Raw genomic sequence first — 15,217 nt, 5'->3', positions numbered from 1 at the left:
GAAGGTTGGGCCATTGTCTCTGATTTTGCCAAGCACAGGAGGGGTCAAGCAATAGATGAGTTTTCCATGTCAAATAAATGAGTGTTGTTTCACTTAGACTAGTTCTAAAAAGAGACCTTTTCAGTCCTCATCATGGTGCTCCAGGGAAAGGGAGAATGTTTTGAAATGCATGATGTTTTGTCATTCTCAAATATATGGTCATCCTAACTGCAGCATATCAAACTAGCTGATGATGTTCAGTCTTGCTGATTTGCTTATGTGATTTCAGATATCAGTCCCTGAAACTAAAGGCTTTCTTATGTAGTTACATTGCTTTTCTTCACATTTTCCTCTACTAAATAATAACTTAATGTCTCAAAATATTCTCCCCCCCCCCCTTTTTTTTTTCTTTTTCCCCCAGTGCTTTTGAAACTTCAGAACAAGAAGGCCTACTCAGTGGGTTTATCTTTGGCCATGATTATGAATCAGCTTACTCCTTTACCTGTACCGTATACAAAACAACAAATACAAGAAGATAATCTTGGACTCTGTCAATGCTGTAATGCAGTGGTGGACTTCACTAAACCTTTTGTGAATGAAGTTGTTAAAAACATGGAAAAGTCAACAGAATATAATGACACGGAGCTGAAAGAAGAATTATTAAAATTGTGAGCATTTTATGTGTGTAATATATTCCTATAACTTAACAAAATGAACAGTAGGCAATTATTACATAGGCAGTAAATAAATCATCTGGTTAGTGTTTTATAATGCTGCCATCTTTAATGCGGCGTTTTGAAAAGGAAAGGAATCTTAAATATGCCTTACATATTTGTGAAGTGAGAGAAGAGAGGTAAAGATTATTGATCTATTTATTAGTGCAGGGATATAGTAAAGAAATATTAGTCTCTGTGCTGTGAAGCTGATTTGGTATTCCCCTGCTTCTCCTCAAATTTCCAACCATGAGGATAATCATATTCTGGAGATGAAGTCTAAGGAATGCTACTACAGGAGACATTCTTTTTTACTTTATTCTCCTTGGAATATCAGCAGCTAATGAGCCTAGCTCTGAGTATAGACTTTAGTCTTGGTCATCAGTGTTACTGTCTGTATTTGTGATTGTACTGGTGATTTAATTTCACCTGGTTTTATTTCAGCTGTATGAAAAGCCTGAAATACCCATTATTGACAGCTCAGCTTGAAGAACTTGAAGGCATTGATGAACATCCCTTTCGGCATTTTGCAGCTGAAATTATAGTAAGTGCAGTCAACGTAATTACAGTGTTTGCAACCACAGTGGTCTAGTTGAGAATTACCTATAATTCATTCCGGAGTTCACTTTGGTTCCTTTATGGGTTAGTGGGATGACTTACTGGGCCTTGTAATATAATGCAGGTAGGTAAAGGTCTAGAACAGTTCCGTGTCCCATCTCTGGAAATTACAAATCTTGCACACGTAGTTTTTTACCTTGATAAACCAGTCTGAACTGCTCTCTAAATCAGCAGCTGCTACTTTGCTGTAATTGCTGCTTTTTCTTGGTGATGTATGAATTTATTAGAATATCTAAAGGATTGTCTTTGCTGCAGTATTACATCAAGGTAAAATCTACATGTTTACCTTTACTCCAAGTGCTGCACAGACAGAAATCTCTAATGTGCCTAGTGCAGTGCTGGCTGACTTAAAGATTACCAATGCAGTTACTTTGGTTTTGAATGTTTTACATAGCAGCTGTGTTTTATTAGAGCAAGATTATTGTGGGTGTAGATAATTTTATTTAAACTTGCAGCAAAACTAGTCCTATAAAGAAGATAATCAGATGCAGCCCATGCATATGTCGGAACACACAATACATGTATGTTTTCAGAAATAGAACTAGGTGTGATTAATAAAGTTACAGCAAGTAGAACTGTGCTTTGTTCATGTTCTGAATGTGGTAAAGAGTATTTTCACTCTTACGTGTATCCAGAGGTAGTGGCTTGACCCCAGCTGGCAGCTGGTTTGGTCACAGATCTAAAACATAGCACCCCACAGGATGCCATGAAGAAAATCAACTCCAAGCCAGGTAGACCCGGTACACCAAATTTAAAGTACTTGTAAATATCAGTTGTCTCTAATTTTCAAATGCAGTTGTACAATGATGTGTGTTGGGATGATGAAATGAAGGAATGTTCTTGACAGCCAGGTACTGGATTATTTTATAAGAGTTAATTCAGAAGCAGGCTGGTAAATCTTGTAATGAAATATAAGAGTGGAAAATATTCTCAGTGCTAAATGGAGTCTTCCCTCAGGATAGCCAATGGGCCACTGGCTGGGTATACTTAACAGACAGTAACAGCTCATTTGTATCAAGATTGAAACTAATGTCTTCAACTATTATAAAGCAAGCTGGCCTTCTTAGAAGTATAGGAGAGCTGAGCATTAAATGACTATTAACTGGTTATTAATATTCACTGTTAAGACAAAACTGGCCATTACAGTTCTTTTCTGTAAGCTGTTTGCTTAACTATGCATATACCTGTTTCCCATGTAAATGCTGACTATGAAAGTATAGAGTTAAGCTTGAATTTTGAACTTTGTTCTACCTTGTTATCCCTGCTTAGAGGAGAAAAATGATTGATGAGCTTCAAAAGGAAGAGTTAGAGCCAGCTGGGATGAGGAAAGCACGCATAAATACACTCACTATGCGTGTGCAAATATGCCTGCATATGGAGGAAGTCTGGAAGTTGCCATGTGATGCAACTCTGTTTCTTCTCCAGTTTGTGTTTAAAAATATAATCACACAAAATACTATATACAAACATTAAGTTTGTAAAGTGAAGCGCACGAAGCAGTTAGCAAAGGTTTCGATTGTTTTTCAACAATAATTAGGTTTTCTATCATGATCACATCTATTTTTTTCCACAGCATGTCTCTGCATAGGATGGAACTGCTGTGATATCAATCAGGGCTTGTGCAATGAAAGAGGATCTTGTCTCTGAGACCTTTACTTCATTTATTGCAGGACTTTGAGGGTGTGCAGTGAAGGAGACAGGGATTACCAGGAGATGACCCCATGGTTAAGATAGCTGAAGGGTGCTTTGAATAACTGGCTTTTTATCCTGCCTCTCCTGTTGGGCACAGTCTGAAACCATGTTCTTTATGCTAATTATGAATTACCTTTGATTCATTTTCTCAATAAAGTCACTTCTGCTGTTGGTGGAATTGGGCAATGAGAGTTGCAGGCAAGGTCAGTAAAGTCATGTTTTGACTATATGACACCGTGTGTAATCCTAATTTTCCGAAAAGTAAGATCCTGGATGTTCAGTTTGGACAACCTCTGAATAGTGAGTTAACCTTGATCTTGCTGGTCTTTCAGAACAGGTACAACAGGAGATACATTACCTCCTGTGCCACGTGAATGCGCGTTGTACATCACTGGAAAGAAAGTGATCCTAACTTTAAAGCAGGGCTTGTGTTTAGTAGGTAAACATTGTATTGCACATTGATGAGTAGAAAACAAAATACTGAGTATTCTGTGATCTGAGAAACAGAGAGGTCCTGTGGCATGATGTGATCATGGAGCTATCATGATTCATAGCATCGTGGATAAAGGAGTCAAACTAGGGGTTTGCAGGGTGACTTTGTTTTGTCTTTTGCTAACTTTTGAGTGTTTGGCCATTCTTCTAACAGTAGTTATTTTTCCTGCAGTTATTTTCCTGCAGGGTCTTTTTTGATGTATGTGTACATATCATAAATACTCAAGAAATGTTTATATTAATCTATGCTATGTAAGAGAATTTACTGTAAATACAGTTAAAGCTTTGAAACTTAATTGGTATACAGGTCTTTTAAAGGCAACTCTATGCAATCTGTCTTTCTTTTTTAGGACATTTTGTGGGATATAAGAGAACTGATACCATTGGTGTTTTTACATCGTAAAAGCAAAAATCCAGAATGGGAGAATCAGGAGTTTGCAGACATAGAGCAAAAGAATTCTGCTGATTCTTTGGCATGCCTGTCATATCTGATGGTTGTTCAGCATCTTGGTATTGATTGTTTTCCAGTGGTATTTAGGTAAGAGCTGTTCTTCTCACGTATTGTTAAGTCTGTACTTTCAAGATTCTTTCTGAGCAGAAGAAAACTTACTATTTGTGAATAGGTATGAATGAAAACTCTGTATTTCAGTAGTATGTGTTTTATGTCAACCTTTCTGCATTTATATTTTATGTAGTTTATATTATGTATATAAGAACATACTCTAGTCCTGTAGATTACTAGGGTTTAATTTTAGGTGAGGTGTCCTTTTAAAGAAACTGGTAGGATTAGTCACTTGCTGAAAGTTAACATGTAGTGAATCTTCAATTGTTTATTTGTAGACAGTTTCCATGTAGGGGTTAGTAACAGCAATTTGACTTACTATTTTGTGTCTGTTTCTAAATCATAAATATTACAAAGATATTTTTTGTATTATTTACAAAAAAGATTAATATATAATCTATGTGCAAATGTATATGGCTTATACAGTTTAATGTAAACCTTATTTTTCTCTTTTAGTCCATCGTACCTTCTGCAATGCAATATGACGAATATTGAAGTGCTACTGAAAAGGTAGGGGTTATGGAATTTGGAGTTCTAGACAGTCGGTGTGATCTTTCATAGTAATTCATAGAATCACATTTTGCATGTACCAAATAATATCAGAGGAGGTTTTTAATCCTGCGAATTAAAATGCTAAGTTGCACAAGAAGATAGCTTCTTTAACCAAGAAACAAAAAGTTGCCTAAAACATTTGTTGTTTTCTGCTTGTATTGTGATATAGTTTTTATAAACCTTATTCTGAAAATGCAAAATTAAGGTCTTTTAAACCCATGCAGAATAATTAAGAGTGTGTATTTACTTGTACTTCTGTAATAGTTTACTACTAGAGAAGACTATTGTGATAATATTTATTTGGATGTATTCTTATACAATATGCAACCTGATCCAGGGTCAGGCTTTCTAAAGGAAACCAAACTTTTCTGTATATTGTGATTATTTCACCTTCCATAAGCAGCAGTGTTGACCGTATAGTTTCTAGCACTGCTATGGAAGGGAATTTTCCTGTTATGACTTCTTACCATTTCCTGCTAACATTTAACAAAACTTCCTGGTCTTTTTGGTATAGGATCTGCTGTGTTTTTCCTAGGCTTGCAGAGCTCTGCAAATGGAATCATCTGGGAAAAGTTTCATTTTCTTTGTTAATCAGTGTCTTGATGCCTGTGAGATATGAGATGCTGCTTTTGAGGAATTAAATGGCCAGGAAAAAGAAATGTCATTTTTGACCCTGAAGAGAGAGGAGTCTAATTTTCAACTCAGTTTATTCTAAAAATTTTTGAGAGGAATGATAAAAATACTACATTTAGAAAATAGAATGAAAATCGTTGAGGGACAGGTTCTTTTTCATCTCTGTTCTAGTATTTCTTCTAAAATATCAACAATGTCTTTTTAATTCACAACTTAAGTTTGATTATTCTTTTTTGTTCCCCTAGAACAGAAGAATCTATTTTATCTAAAGGACTTGTAAGTTTTCTTTCAATCAAATTTTCATTATTATAATGCTTATTTTTTCCAATTTAAATAAAACTTTCATTTCCCCGTGTAAGAAAGGTACAAATGATAATTCAGATAATAGTTTCAGAAATATTTTGAGGCTTAAATAGGCATTCTTTAGTCTTACAAACACTTAGATTTATTAAATTTTACACACATGCATAAATGTTTTCATTACCTTCATCATTTGTAGCTCCTATGAGCTTTGGATGTCTAAGTGAGCATTTATAGTGGAGGTGGTTTTAGCCATGAAATTAATAGCATGTTAAGCATATAAATTAATGTCTTACATGTGCAAAATGTTGGCAGCTTTCTTTTTTTTTCCTCCCCTCCTGCAGGATCTGTTTGAGAGCTGTTTATTGAGAATGGAAGATAATAGCCTTCTCCATCAGTATTTGGAATTCAGAGATTTTATTAATGTACCTCAGGTAATAAGAAGCAATGTACAGAAGTCTTTAAAATTTGATTATAAATAGTATTTGGCTCCCTCCTAGGTATTTGAGAGAGGACAAACTACTGAACCTTTATACACTCTTGTTTTTAAATTGATACCTTCAGTGTCTTGCAATACAGAATTGACTGTCTGTTCTACCCACTACAGCATGAAGTTTTAGTGACAGTTAATTATACTTCAGTGTATGCACAGGCCACTGAAGCAGGTGGGCACTGATATTAGATGAAAGATGATGATTGCTCATTTTTGCCTCTTCCTTATAAATCTGCTGCTTGACTACATTCTTATTTGGCCCAACAGTGTTCTTGCCTATCAGCTCTGGGATATGAACCACAGAAGCTAATGGGCATTTCTCTGAACTTCTCATAGGCATGGTTTTGTGGGCTTTGGGGGGTTTTGTTTGGGGTTTTTTTTAATGTCTGGAGTAGATTTTAGTCAGTATGATGTAATGTAATAATCTGTACCTAACTGGAAATCATGCTTTCTTGATCCAACTGCAGGATTTGGTGAAAGTTATGACCCTTTGTCCCATAGAGCATCTGGTATGTAATGTGTCCAACAGAATCAGTTAAGTGAGTGCTGAATTTATGTCATTGGAATTAATCTAATATTATATTTTTTTCTCTTTAGAGAAAGAAGAGTTTAAATATTTTGCAGTTGTACATAAATAAGTTTGACACAGAGGGAAAATACACCTTATTCAGGTATGCAGCCAAATTACTGTACATTGTATAATACCAGCCTAATTGCAGCTTAACTGGATAGGTACAAAGATTTCTGAGAGAGTCTGTCTGGTAAACCACGTTAATTTTACTATGTTAATTTTTTTGGATAAACAATGAATTTCAGTTGCCTCCCATAAAATCAGCTGTCTCATGTAAGCTACTGTGTAGAGGTTACATAGTTATTTTTCCGTGATAAAACTCTCACTTAGTGAATAAGGCCATAAGATCATCTAAGTTTGGTGCTAACTATACAGGCAGCTTTGAAGGAATAATATCTACCTTTTTCTCTTTCCTGTGTGTGTGTTTGAAGGTGTTTACTGAAGACAAGCAACCATGCTGGTGTGGAAGGATACGTTATTAAAAATATAAAAGATCAGATTCACTTATCATTAACGGTAAGGCTGCTCCTACTAAAAACCAAGTTACTATCCCAAAATTCTATCAGTATTATGTTGAGAAAACACGTACAGCTTCTGCTTTGAGGGATGCATTAAAAACAATCTGCTTTGAAAAGAAACGTAAGATTGGGAAATGATATAATTAAAAACATGAATATAGCTTATGCTAGATATATATACACATATATCCTGCATATGGGGTTTTTTTTTTACATTATAATATTAAAACTGTGGGGTTTAATTGCATGATCTTTGTGTATTTTTCTAAGAAGTGATTTTCTTTTCTGTGCTTGAAGGTCCATGCTTTTTTCTTAAGGAGGAACTCCTCGGTGGGGTTTTTTCCCCCTCACAGTTCTTTATTTCTTGAATATAATTCAAATACAGACAGAATTATTAGGTTTTTTCCTAGTTTTTATGATGACAATCAGCATTACACTGAGTGCTTCATGAATGTTCAATTCATCAGAAAGGGTTAGGCTAGATCAAAGCCATTTAAATATCATAGTTCATAATCACTTATACCAGGAAGTTGGAAAAAATAATTAAAAATAAATTATGAACTCCTTTCTCTTTCTTTCTCTTTGTTGTTTTTTTTTTCCTTTAAACTGCTCAGGGCCTTTTCCAAACCAAATTTGATTCTCGAGGATACTGGCTTTTGTCAAACAGGACAATATAGTAAAATTATGCATATTTTATGCTGGCATAATTATGTTAGAAAACAGCGAATTACTATTTATTAGATCATAATAGATTACCCTGTATAAATCATAATTAGATGACCCTGTATATTGAATCAGCAGGGGTGAAGAAGATGATAGTATAAAAAGTGTTCCAAAAGGGACTTGCACTTAGGTTGAAAAGGTAAAAGTATATTCTGAAATTTCTTACTCATGAATTTTTTTACTGTGCAGCTTCAGAATTCTCTTAATGCATTTCTTCCATGTAGTGCTCCCTGGCTGTCGAAAAGACAAATAATGTAATAATTTCATCATAGGAATTTGAATATTCTAGGTTGGCTGAATTCTGCTATAGACATAATGATAACCATTTCCTATTGCTAAACATTTATTTCATCTTAGTTTTTGTGCCCAGCTAGTCTTAATCTTTCCAGGTCCCTCATCTGATCTGAGTTACCCTTCTTGTCTCCTTATCTAATCTCATTCCAATCCATTTCTGGGTTTAGAAATAACAAAGAAAACTTAAACCACCTGATCATCTTAAAGAGATAAAAAATTGACACTACTGTTGTGAAATGAATAGATTCTCTGCTAAACATAAGCAATTGTTCCATACCTCAATAGAAATACAAAGACATTGCCTCTATGATTTGCTAAGTTTATGAAAACAAATAGTAACTATATTGATGGTGGAATGCTGAAAAGGTGGAGAATTGAAAAGAACAGCTTGGCATAAAGGGACAAAGTAGGGAGGGTTATGAAAAGACTCGTTTGTGTACTTCCATCACCTGTAGTGATTAGACAGTGCTGCTTCCAGTGTTTTATTCTTCCCCCCAACCCTTTTCTGGTTTCACAAGATTATTGTTAAATAATTTAAGATACCTTTAAGAGCTAAATTTTGCACTCAGCTAAACTTGTCATATCGGGGTTGGTTTTTTTTTCAGAAGGCATGTGACAACACTTGGTTTACAGGACATCACTTGATCTCCCTTCTAGATTTAGTGCTTTTGCTTCCAGAAGGTGCTGAGACGGATCTTCTGCAACACTCCGATAGGTGAGTTGTACTTGCAATTAGAGGCTTTTCTCCTTTTTTAAATCATTTAGAAAGACTTCAAACCACCTGACTGCAGTGGGAGGTACAGTGTCATGTAATTAGGTGACAACATCAGTGTATTTTAAGTTTTTGGAACTAGAAATAGAAGTGATCACTTATTTCAACCACCCCTTCAACTAACTCTGTATAGAATAATGTCACAATGCTACAGGTTGATTTTAATAAGAAAGAAATTCCTCCTCCATTCCCTGAGGGTATGAGGCCTCAGGTGTCAAATGACAGCACTAACTGGTAGAGCATTATTTCTTCAGGAATATTTGGTTTCTCAGCAATTGGAGGACCAGAAGAAATGTGTTGTGTTGTCTTACATGATACAGGGGAATAACAATTATCAGACACACCTTACAGCACACAACCTTTTGGAGGCTGTTTCCCAGGTGGCTGCTTGGAATCCAGTATCCCCTGAATGGGAACACAGAGCCACCTGAACAGCAAATACTTGCGTTGAGTAATATGAAAATAACTGAAATGTCTCTGAAAAGCTCATGTAGAGGACAAGTCTTTTCCTATATGCTGAGTAAAGGCTGGGCTTGTAAATCAGTAGGTTGACAGTGTCCGGATGGATCCATAATAACTTAAAATCCAGGTGTATAATCTGTAATTGTTTATCTGGATGAAGCAATAAATAGTTTCTGCTATAAAGTCTGGTAAAACAAAAGCAAAAAGCATATTTAAAGGGCACTCAGAACTCAAGACAGGGATAAAGAAAACTGTCACATTAGTTTCAAATCAATTGGATCACTGGAGATGCATATTACAAACTGTGTCATAAGGTTCTGTCTCCTCAGAGAGCTCTTTCCCCCACAATCACCAGCCTTTGGCAACCTGCTGACAGTTTTAATTTTAGTTGCAAAGTGCCAACTGTTGTAACATGGATGTTACTGCACACCAGTGCTTGAGACTAGGCTAGACGGCTCAACAGATGGGTGGCTGTATTTTGTACAAACGGGTATTTTTAGGCTGTCTGGCTAATGGACGATTTTAATTACTATCCCTGTAGTACAGATCTGCGCGAAATGATAAACGGTATGTTTTTAATTTACAGGATTATGGCGTCACTGAATCTACTGAGATACTTAGTCATTAAGGATTGTGAAAGTGATAATCAGGTAAGTCATAACTGATCTGAAAATGATTGACTAGCTGAAGGCTGAGAGCTGGATTCATGTGAACACTGTTATCCTTGGTTCAAAACCTCCTCTTTGCGTTCTCCTTTGGTCATCCAGAAGCGATGCTTTTATTAACTACATTAGGAGATACTTGATGTGTTACTTTATTCTGATGAAATTTGATTGCATTCATAGTTGCTATAAACAAGCTAATCCTTTTACTCTGCCTGATGAGCTGTGGTCTATATCCATAATTTTAGAGTATGTCTCTATAAAATCACCATCCCATGAGAGAAAGTATTTGTTACTCTGCTTATTTATTCACTGATATTCTTCAAGCCTTCAACTGGATTTCTCTGTAATAATAATACAAACCCTTGCAGTTCAAGAGATCCATTTTATTCATCTTTAGGCAAATTTTTTGGGGTCAATATGCTTTTGTTGTTACTACTACGATTTCTCAGAAAACAATAATCATATTTAAATAGTGTTTAGCTGTGCACCTGTGCACGTGCATGATAGGTACATGTTAAAAGCTTCTCTAGGTGTTAGCATCAAAAAAAATCTTGTCTGTAAGGTCCATCTACTGAAGTGAAAAAAGGAATGGCCAGACCCATCCAAGTTTCTGCTACGTTGCTTTACTGGAAACAGCCTAGAATGTTTTATGGACAGAGGTAACTTGCCAGCCCAAACTGCCCACCACTGCAGTTTACCTGTATTTGTATTAGAGGTATAGCTCTTTACCTTCACTTCTGTGTGTGGATGTTTGAATGTAGGTATTTCAGGAATACTCTGCAGATTTAAACTGTGCAGTACATTTAAAAAATTGAAATTGCCCTTATGTATTTTACCCATATAATGTTGTGCTACCTCAGTGTAAAGCAGGATTTTATAGCTTTAGTTGTAATCCCCACCTCTTTCTTCTCTCTTTTGCTTAGCTCTCTGCTGTCTGAAACAGTCAGCAACATTTGTTAAATCAGTGCAAAGTGTATTTGTTATTCAGCTGCTGTATGGCTACTCAGTGTAATACACTGTGATGGATCTGCTGGTTTTGTGTAGTCAGTCCTGTCCAGCTGCAGCTGGTGGAAATGTGTTCCTGGACACTCAAGGGGAAACTTGTTTGAATTTCACAACATACGGATTGTTATATGGATTCCATGTTTTAGCTGTTGATTTATAAGTGCACTGGCTTGGGGTTGTGTCACTACAGCATTGAAGAGCCAATGCAATTCTTTGTGTTTGGTTTTCTGATTACATTCCACTACCAAGTGGCTGCTACTTCTAATCTTAAATGCAACTTCTGTTGACTCTTTCAAATCATTATGTTCTAATTTATGCAATTCAGGAGCTTTTCATCCAGTGCATCATGTAGTGAACAGTTCTCGCCTGGCTCCTTACTCCTAATGTTTTGATTTTTGCATTAAAATATTTGTTTAAATTAGTGACAGTTTAAAGAAAAATTGCTTTTACAATAAAGCCTTTCTTGACTTGAATAAGCAGTATCACGGTCAGATGAATATCCTAACCAGCAGGTTAAGTATCCTAAGGTGTTTTGTTGTTCTCCCCCACTTCGTTGAGTTTCTTTATGATTTGGAGTAATGGATTTCAGCAGATCATTTTGTGTTTTCTAAAATACAGAAAAAAAATCCATAGTCTGCTTTGAGAGCACTGTGAGATCAATGAACACAGGTTTTGTAAGTGCTTAATGATACTGGTCGAAGTATAATGATAATAATACAGCTTGCACTGATTACCAAGACTGTAGTGAAAATTAATAGCAGTTGGTGCATCCTTTGCTGTCATTTCAGATGTTTTGATTGCTGAGTAACAAGTACTTTCAAATAATCAAGTGTAAAAAGCAGTGTTTTTCTTCCAAGTTACTTCTTCATTCTTAGCCCCATTCTGGTGGAAGTTATTAGCAGTTTTCTTGTTTGACCAGCTAACTTTGTGTTGTTTAGCATTAAAATCTAGTGAATTTTCCACTGTAATCAACAATACTATGTAGTAATTCTTATTTCTATTGACCTTACTCTGCCCTTTGAGAATACTGCCTGAAGAAAGGAGTCATATAAATGGCTCCTGTATATAAAGGCATAAAGACTGCTTTGTATTTGTTTCCTTCTTGCAGTTTTGTAACTACAAGCTTTTAAGGTGCCAACGCAGAGGAGTTTCCTCCTGTGCTGTATAACCTTGAACAGCCTTGCTTTAGAGCATCTTTTCCTGGTATATCTTGCTTCCTGAGTGCCATTATTGTAAACTCCTTCTTTCACCCATGCCAGATTGGGTAGAAGTTCATGGTCACTTTGGTTTCTGTGCCTAAGGAAGGGGTAGTAGCATATCGAGGAACATTCCTACAAGGCTTTTTAAACTGAATGCGATATAGACAATACCCTTACATATTTGGGGAGCATGACATTTACAAGTTTTCATTTGTCATTGCAATACAATGTTAATTCAGGAACATGAAGTTAAGAATTTGTTGTGTTTTGCTGCTGAATTATCTTGGAGAATTACAACTGCTGTTTACTCCCTGTAGAGATTCTAGCCTGAGAAAGTGCCTAGTAGCTCCCCTCCAACTTGTCAAGATCCTTTCAGTTTTGCTTACAAGACCAAGATGACAACGTGTGTTTCCATCGCTGTAGTTATTAGCCTACATACCAAGTTTGCCCCCTCTTATGTGTTTTTTGACTGCTTCATCCTGTAATTTTCAACAAATAATGTAAGAGAGAGGAGCTTAAATACCCATCTTGATGTTCTTCATGCTTAAATGTATGAGTCTAAATTCTTTTTTCTCCCTTTTTTATTCCCAGCACAGAAGTGTGTATTACAAAGACTTGTCCACAATCTTGTGCTCAAAAACTTAGCACTGCAATGCTGCTTTAAAACTAATTTGTAACCTTCTCTGCTCTATTTGGATAGACTGGGGTATGGACCATGATTCCCAGGATTGAGCAAAATTTTTTAAAGCCGCTGCATGTAGGACTCAATATGTCAAAAGCACACTATGAAGCAGAAATAAAGAATAAGAAAGAGAACAAAAAAGGTTAGTTGGTTTCCTTTTTTTCCTAGCTTTGTTTGTATGTAGAAGCTCGGGAAGTCCTCTGGAAACAAAGAATTGGTGAGTGCTGTATAGATCATGTTTTATTCAACTGTTGACAGTCTTCAAAATTTCAAATAATAATTCAGTAGCTGCTATATTTAATATTGATAATTTTCACAACTGGTCAGAAAAATCAGAACTTGTCTCTCATCACATATGGAAACCTGACAGAAATAAAGACCTTCAAAGCTTGTTCCGCATTTCTATCTTTGATTTTAAAGGTTTGACATCTGAGTCTCTCTGAATATATAGCCCTTAGGTTTCATAGCAGGTATGGGGAGGTTAACAAGAAAAGAAATCCATTCACACAGCAAACAGGTGCTCTCTTAAAGCCTGGATTTTATGTATATATAAAATCTGACACACAGAATCACGTTCTGCTCTGGGTTAAGCAGACACATTCCACAGGACATAAGAGCTGTAGCTGCTTTAGGCGATCCCTGTGTATGTCAGATCCTCTGTTCCTTTGTGGTATCCAGTATAACTAAGACAGCCCAAGGAACTTCTTGCTTCTGCTACCCAAGATGTCAGTACAGCTTTTTGCCCCTAGTCTTATCCTCTTCTGTTGTTGTTAACGAAGTAAGCATGAGGCACAGATGGGGAATTTTTCTGAGGGCCACCTGTGGGTATCTTTCTAAAGAGAATCCTTTAAAATTAATCAGGAAGCTTTTTCTTTAAGTCCCTTTTATGTTTATCTAGCCTTTGACAAAGCATAAAGAGATTTGAGTTTGGGAGAGAACATCTAACTCATAGCAGTAATTGGTTTAGCCTTTTTCCTCAATGCATAATCTTTGTAAGCATTATGCTGAATTTCAAATGTGTTGTCTGAATGTAAGAGGTTTTCCCCTTAGTTTTCAGCTTTGTCCTTGTAGTTTTGCCTGCTGTAAGTAATCTGCCTGAAACAGAGAAGCCTGAAGCCTTTTGTTAATAAGTGTTTCATGTCTGGATTCATTTAGTCAAGCTAAAGAACCTCCCAATATCTCTCTGGATGTGAAAATACTAAGAATTTATCAAAAAATGATCAGATTTAATAAGTTTTTGCCTTTAAGGGAGCATTTTAGCTGTATGAAATTGAGTTGCAGATACTGATTGTTTAGTAATGTAGTTGTATGTTACAGCAAGCATAGAGATAGCATCCAGCTCAAACTGTCTTCCTCTTGAGGTCTGGCATCTTCTGTCCTGTGTTTGGTCAGTCCCTAGGTTTGTGGGTTTTAACAATTACTGTCTAGAAATGCTAATATATTAAATATTATTTCCATTCTAAAAGTTATGTGAAACAGCAGCCTGAGCTCTGGTTGGTTATTCTCTTCTACAGAGGCGCAGAGTCCTAACACAGTTTGTTCTGTAACTGTTAGTGGGGAAAAGATGCCTGCCATGACTACTGAAATGCAGCTACAGGTGAGTTTGCATTTCCTTTGAAGTCATTCACAAGTACTGAAGTTTTCTTTACAATCTGGAGACAAACGTACATGTAGAGTGAGTAAAAAAAAATAAATTATTCTAATAAAAATAACATGAATCTCTTTTGTCATTTCAGGTTTTACACTCGGCTCTCTTCACCTTTGATTTAATAGAAAGTGTTCTGGCTCGAGTAGAAGAACTTATTGAAGTGAAAATAAAAGCTGTAATGGATGAAAATAGTTAGGTCAGGTGAAGTATTTGAATTAACATACTTCTTAGAAGATCATTTTGACTGTGAGACTTTAGCTGAAAAGTAGGTACCAACCTTTAAAGAAGAGCAGGTTAGAAGAACTGAAGAACTGCAAATGCTGCTCTTCAGAAGTCTTCATTCTTTTCATTTGCTTTTGCTATTGTTATATGGGGTTCACAGAGATGGCCTATTTACTGAAGTACTCCCCTTCAGAATCTGATGCTTTTTCTTAAGTTTAGAAATGAAAATTGAGGGGGATTTTTGTTCTTTTGTCATGGCAAGAAGGTATGGTTGTGAATTTATTTTTCTGTTAATTTTCAGAATTTGTTAGATAATAGTTGCTGAATGAATGGTGGTGTGAATTACAAAGGTTTTTATAAAGTGGCTGGAGAAGCATTAATTAAAAAGCACTGTTTAAGCACAAGGTATTTTTATTTGTAGA

The 15,217-nt window shown here is 35.9% G+C and overlaps 1 protein-coding gene across 1 annotated transcript in view; it reads left to right on the top strand.

Moving 5' to 3' along the window:
- The window catches only part of GLMN (glomulin, FKBP associated protein), an 18,811-nt gene extending 4,042 nt beyond the window's left edge, over positions 1-14,769 (top strand). Inside the window, exons 5-18 of the mRNA XM_010016173.1 lie at positions 401-647; positions 1,137-1,236; positions 3,845-4,032; positions 4,513-4,566; positions 5,487-5,517; positions 5,886-5,975; positions 6,502-6,543; positions 6,632-6,705; positions 7,037-7,121; positions 8,746-8,855; positions 9,961-10,024; positions 12,944-13,067; positions 14,440-14,522; positions 14,662-14,769. Of these exons, the coding sequence (XP_010014475.1) occupies positions 401-647; positions 1,137-1,236; positions 3,845-4,032; positions 4,513-4,566; positions 5,487-5,517; positions 5,886-5,975; positions 6,502-6,543; positions 6,632-6,705; positions 7,037-7,121; positions 8,746-8,855; positions 9,961-10,024; positions 12,944-13,067; positions 14,440-14,522; positions 14,662-14,769 (1,400 nt within the window). The remainder of the gene's footprint in view (positions 1-400; positions 648-1,136; positions 1,237-3,844; positions 4,033-4,512; positions 4,567-5,486; positions 5,518-5,885; positions 5,976-6,501; positions 6,544-6,631; positions 6,706-7,036; positions 7,122-8,745; positions 8,856-9,960; positions 10,025-12,943; positions 13,068-14,439; positions 14,523-14,661) is intronic.
- The last annotated feature ends 448 nt before the right edge of the window (positions 14,770-15,217 follow it).

Source organism: Nestor notabilis, unplaced genomic scaffold (assembly GCF_000696875.1).
Source record: "Nestor notabilis isolate BGI_N333 unplaced genomic scaffold, ASM69687v1 scaffold33376, whole genome shotgun sequence".
Classification (NCBI taxonomy): domain Eukaryota; kingdom Metazoa; phylum Chordata; class Aves; order Psittaciformes; family Psittacidae; genus Nestor; species Nestor notabilis.
This window is presented reverse-complemented; position numbering and strand designations above follow the sequence as displayed.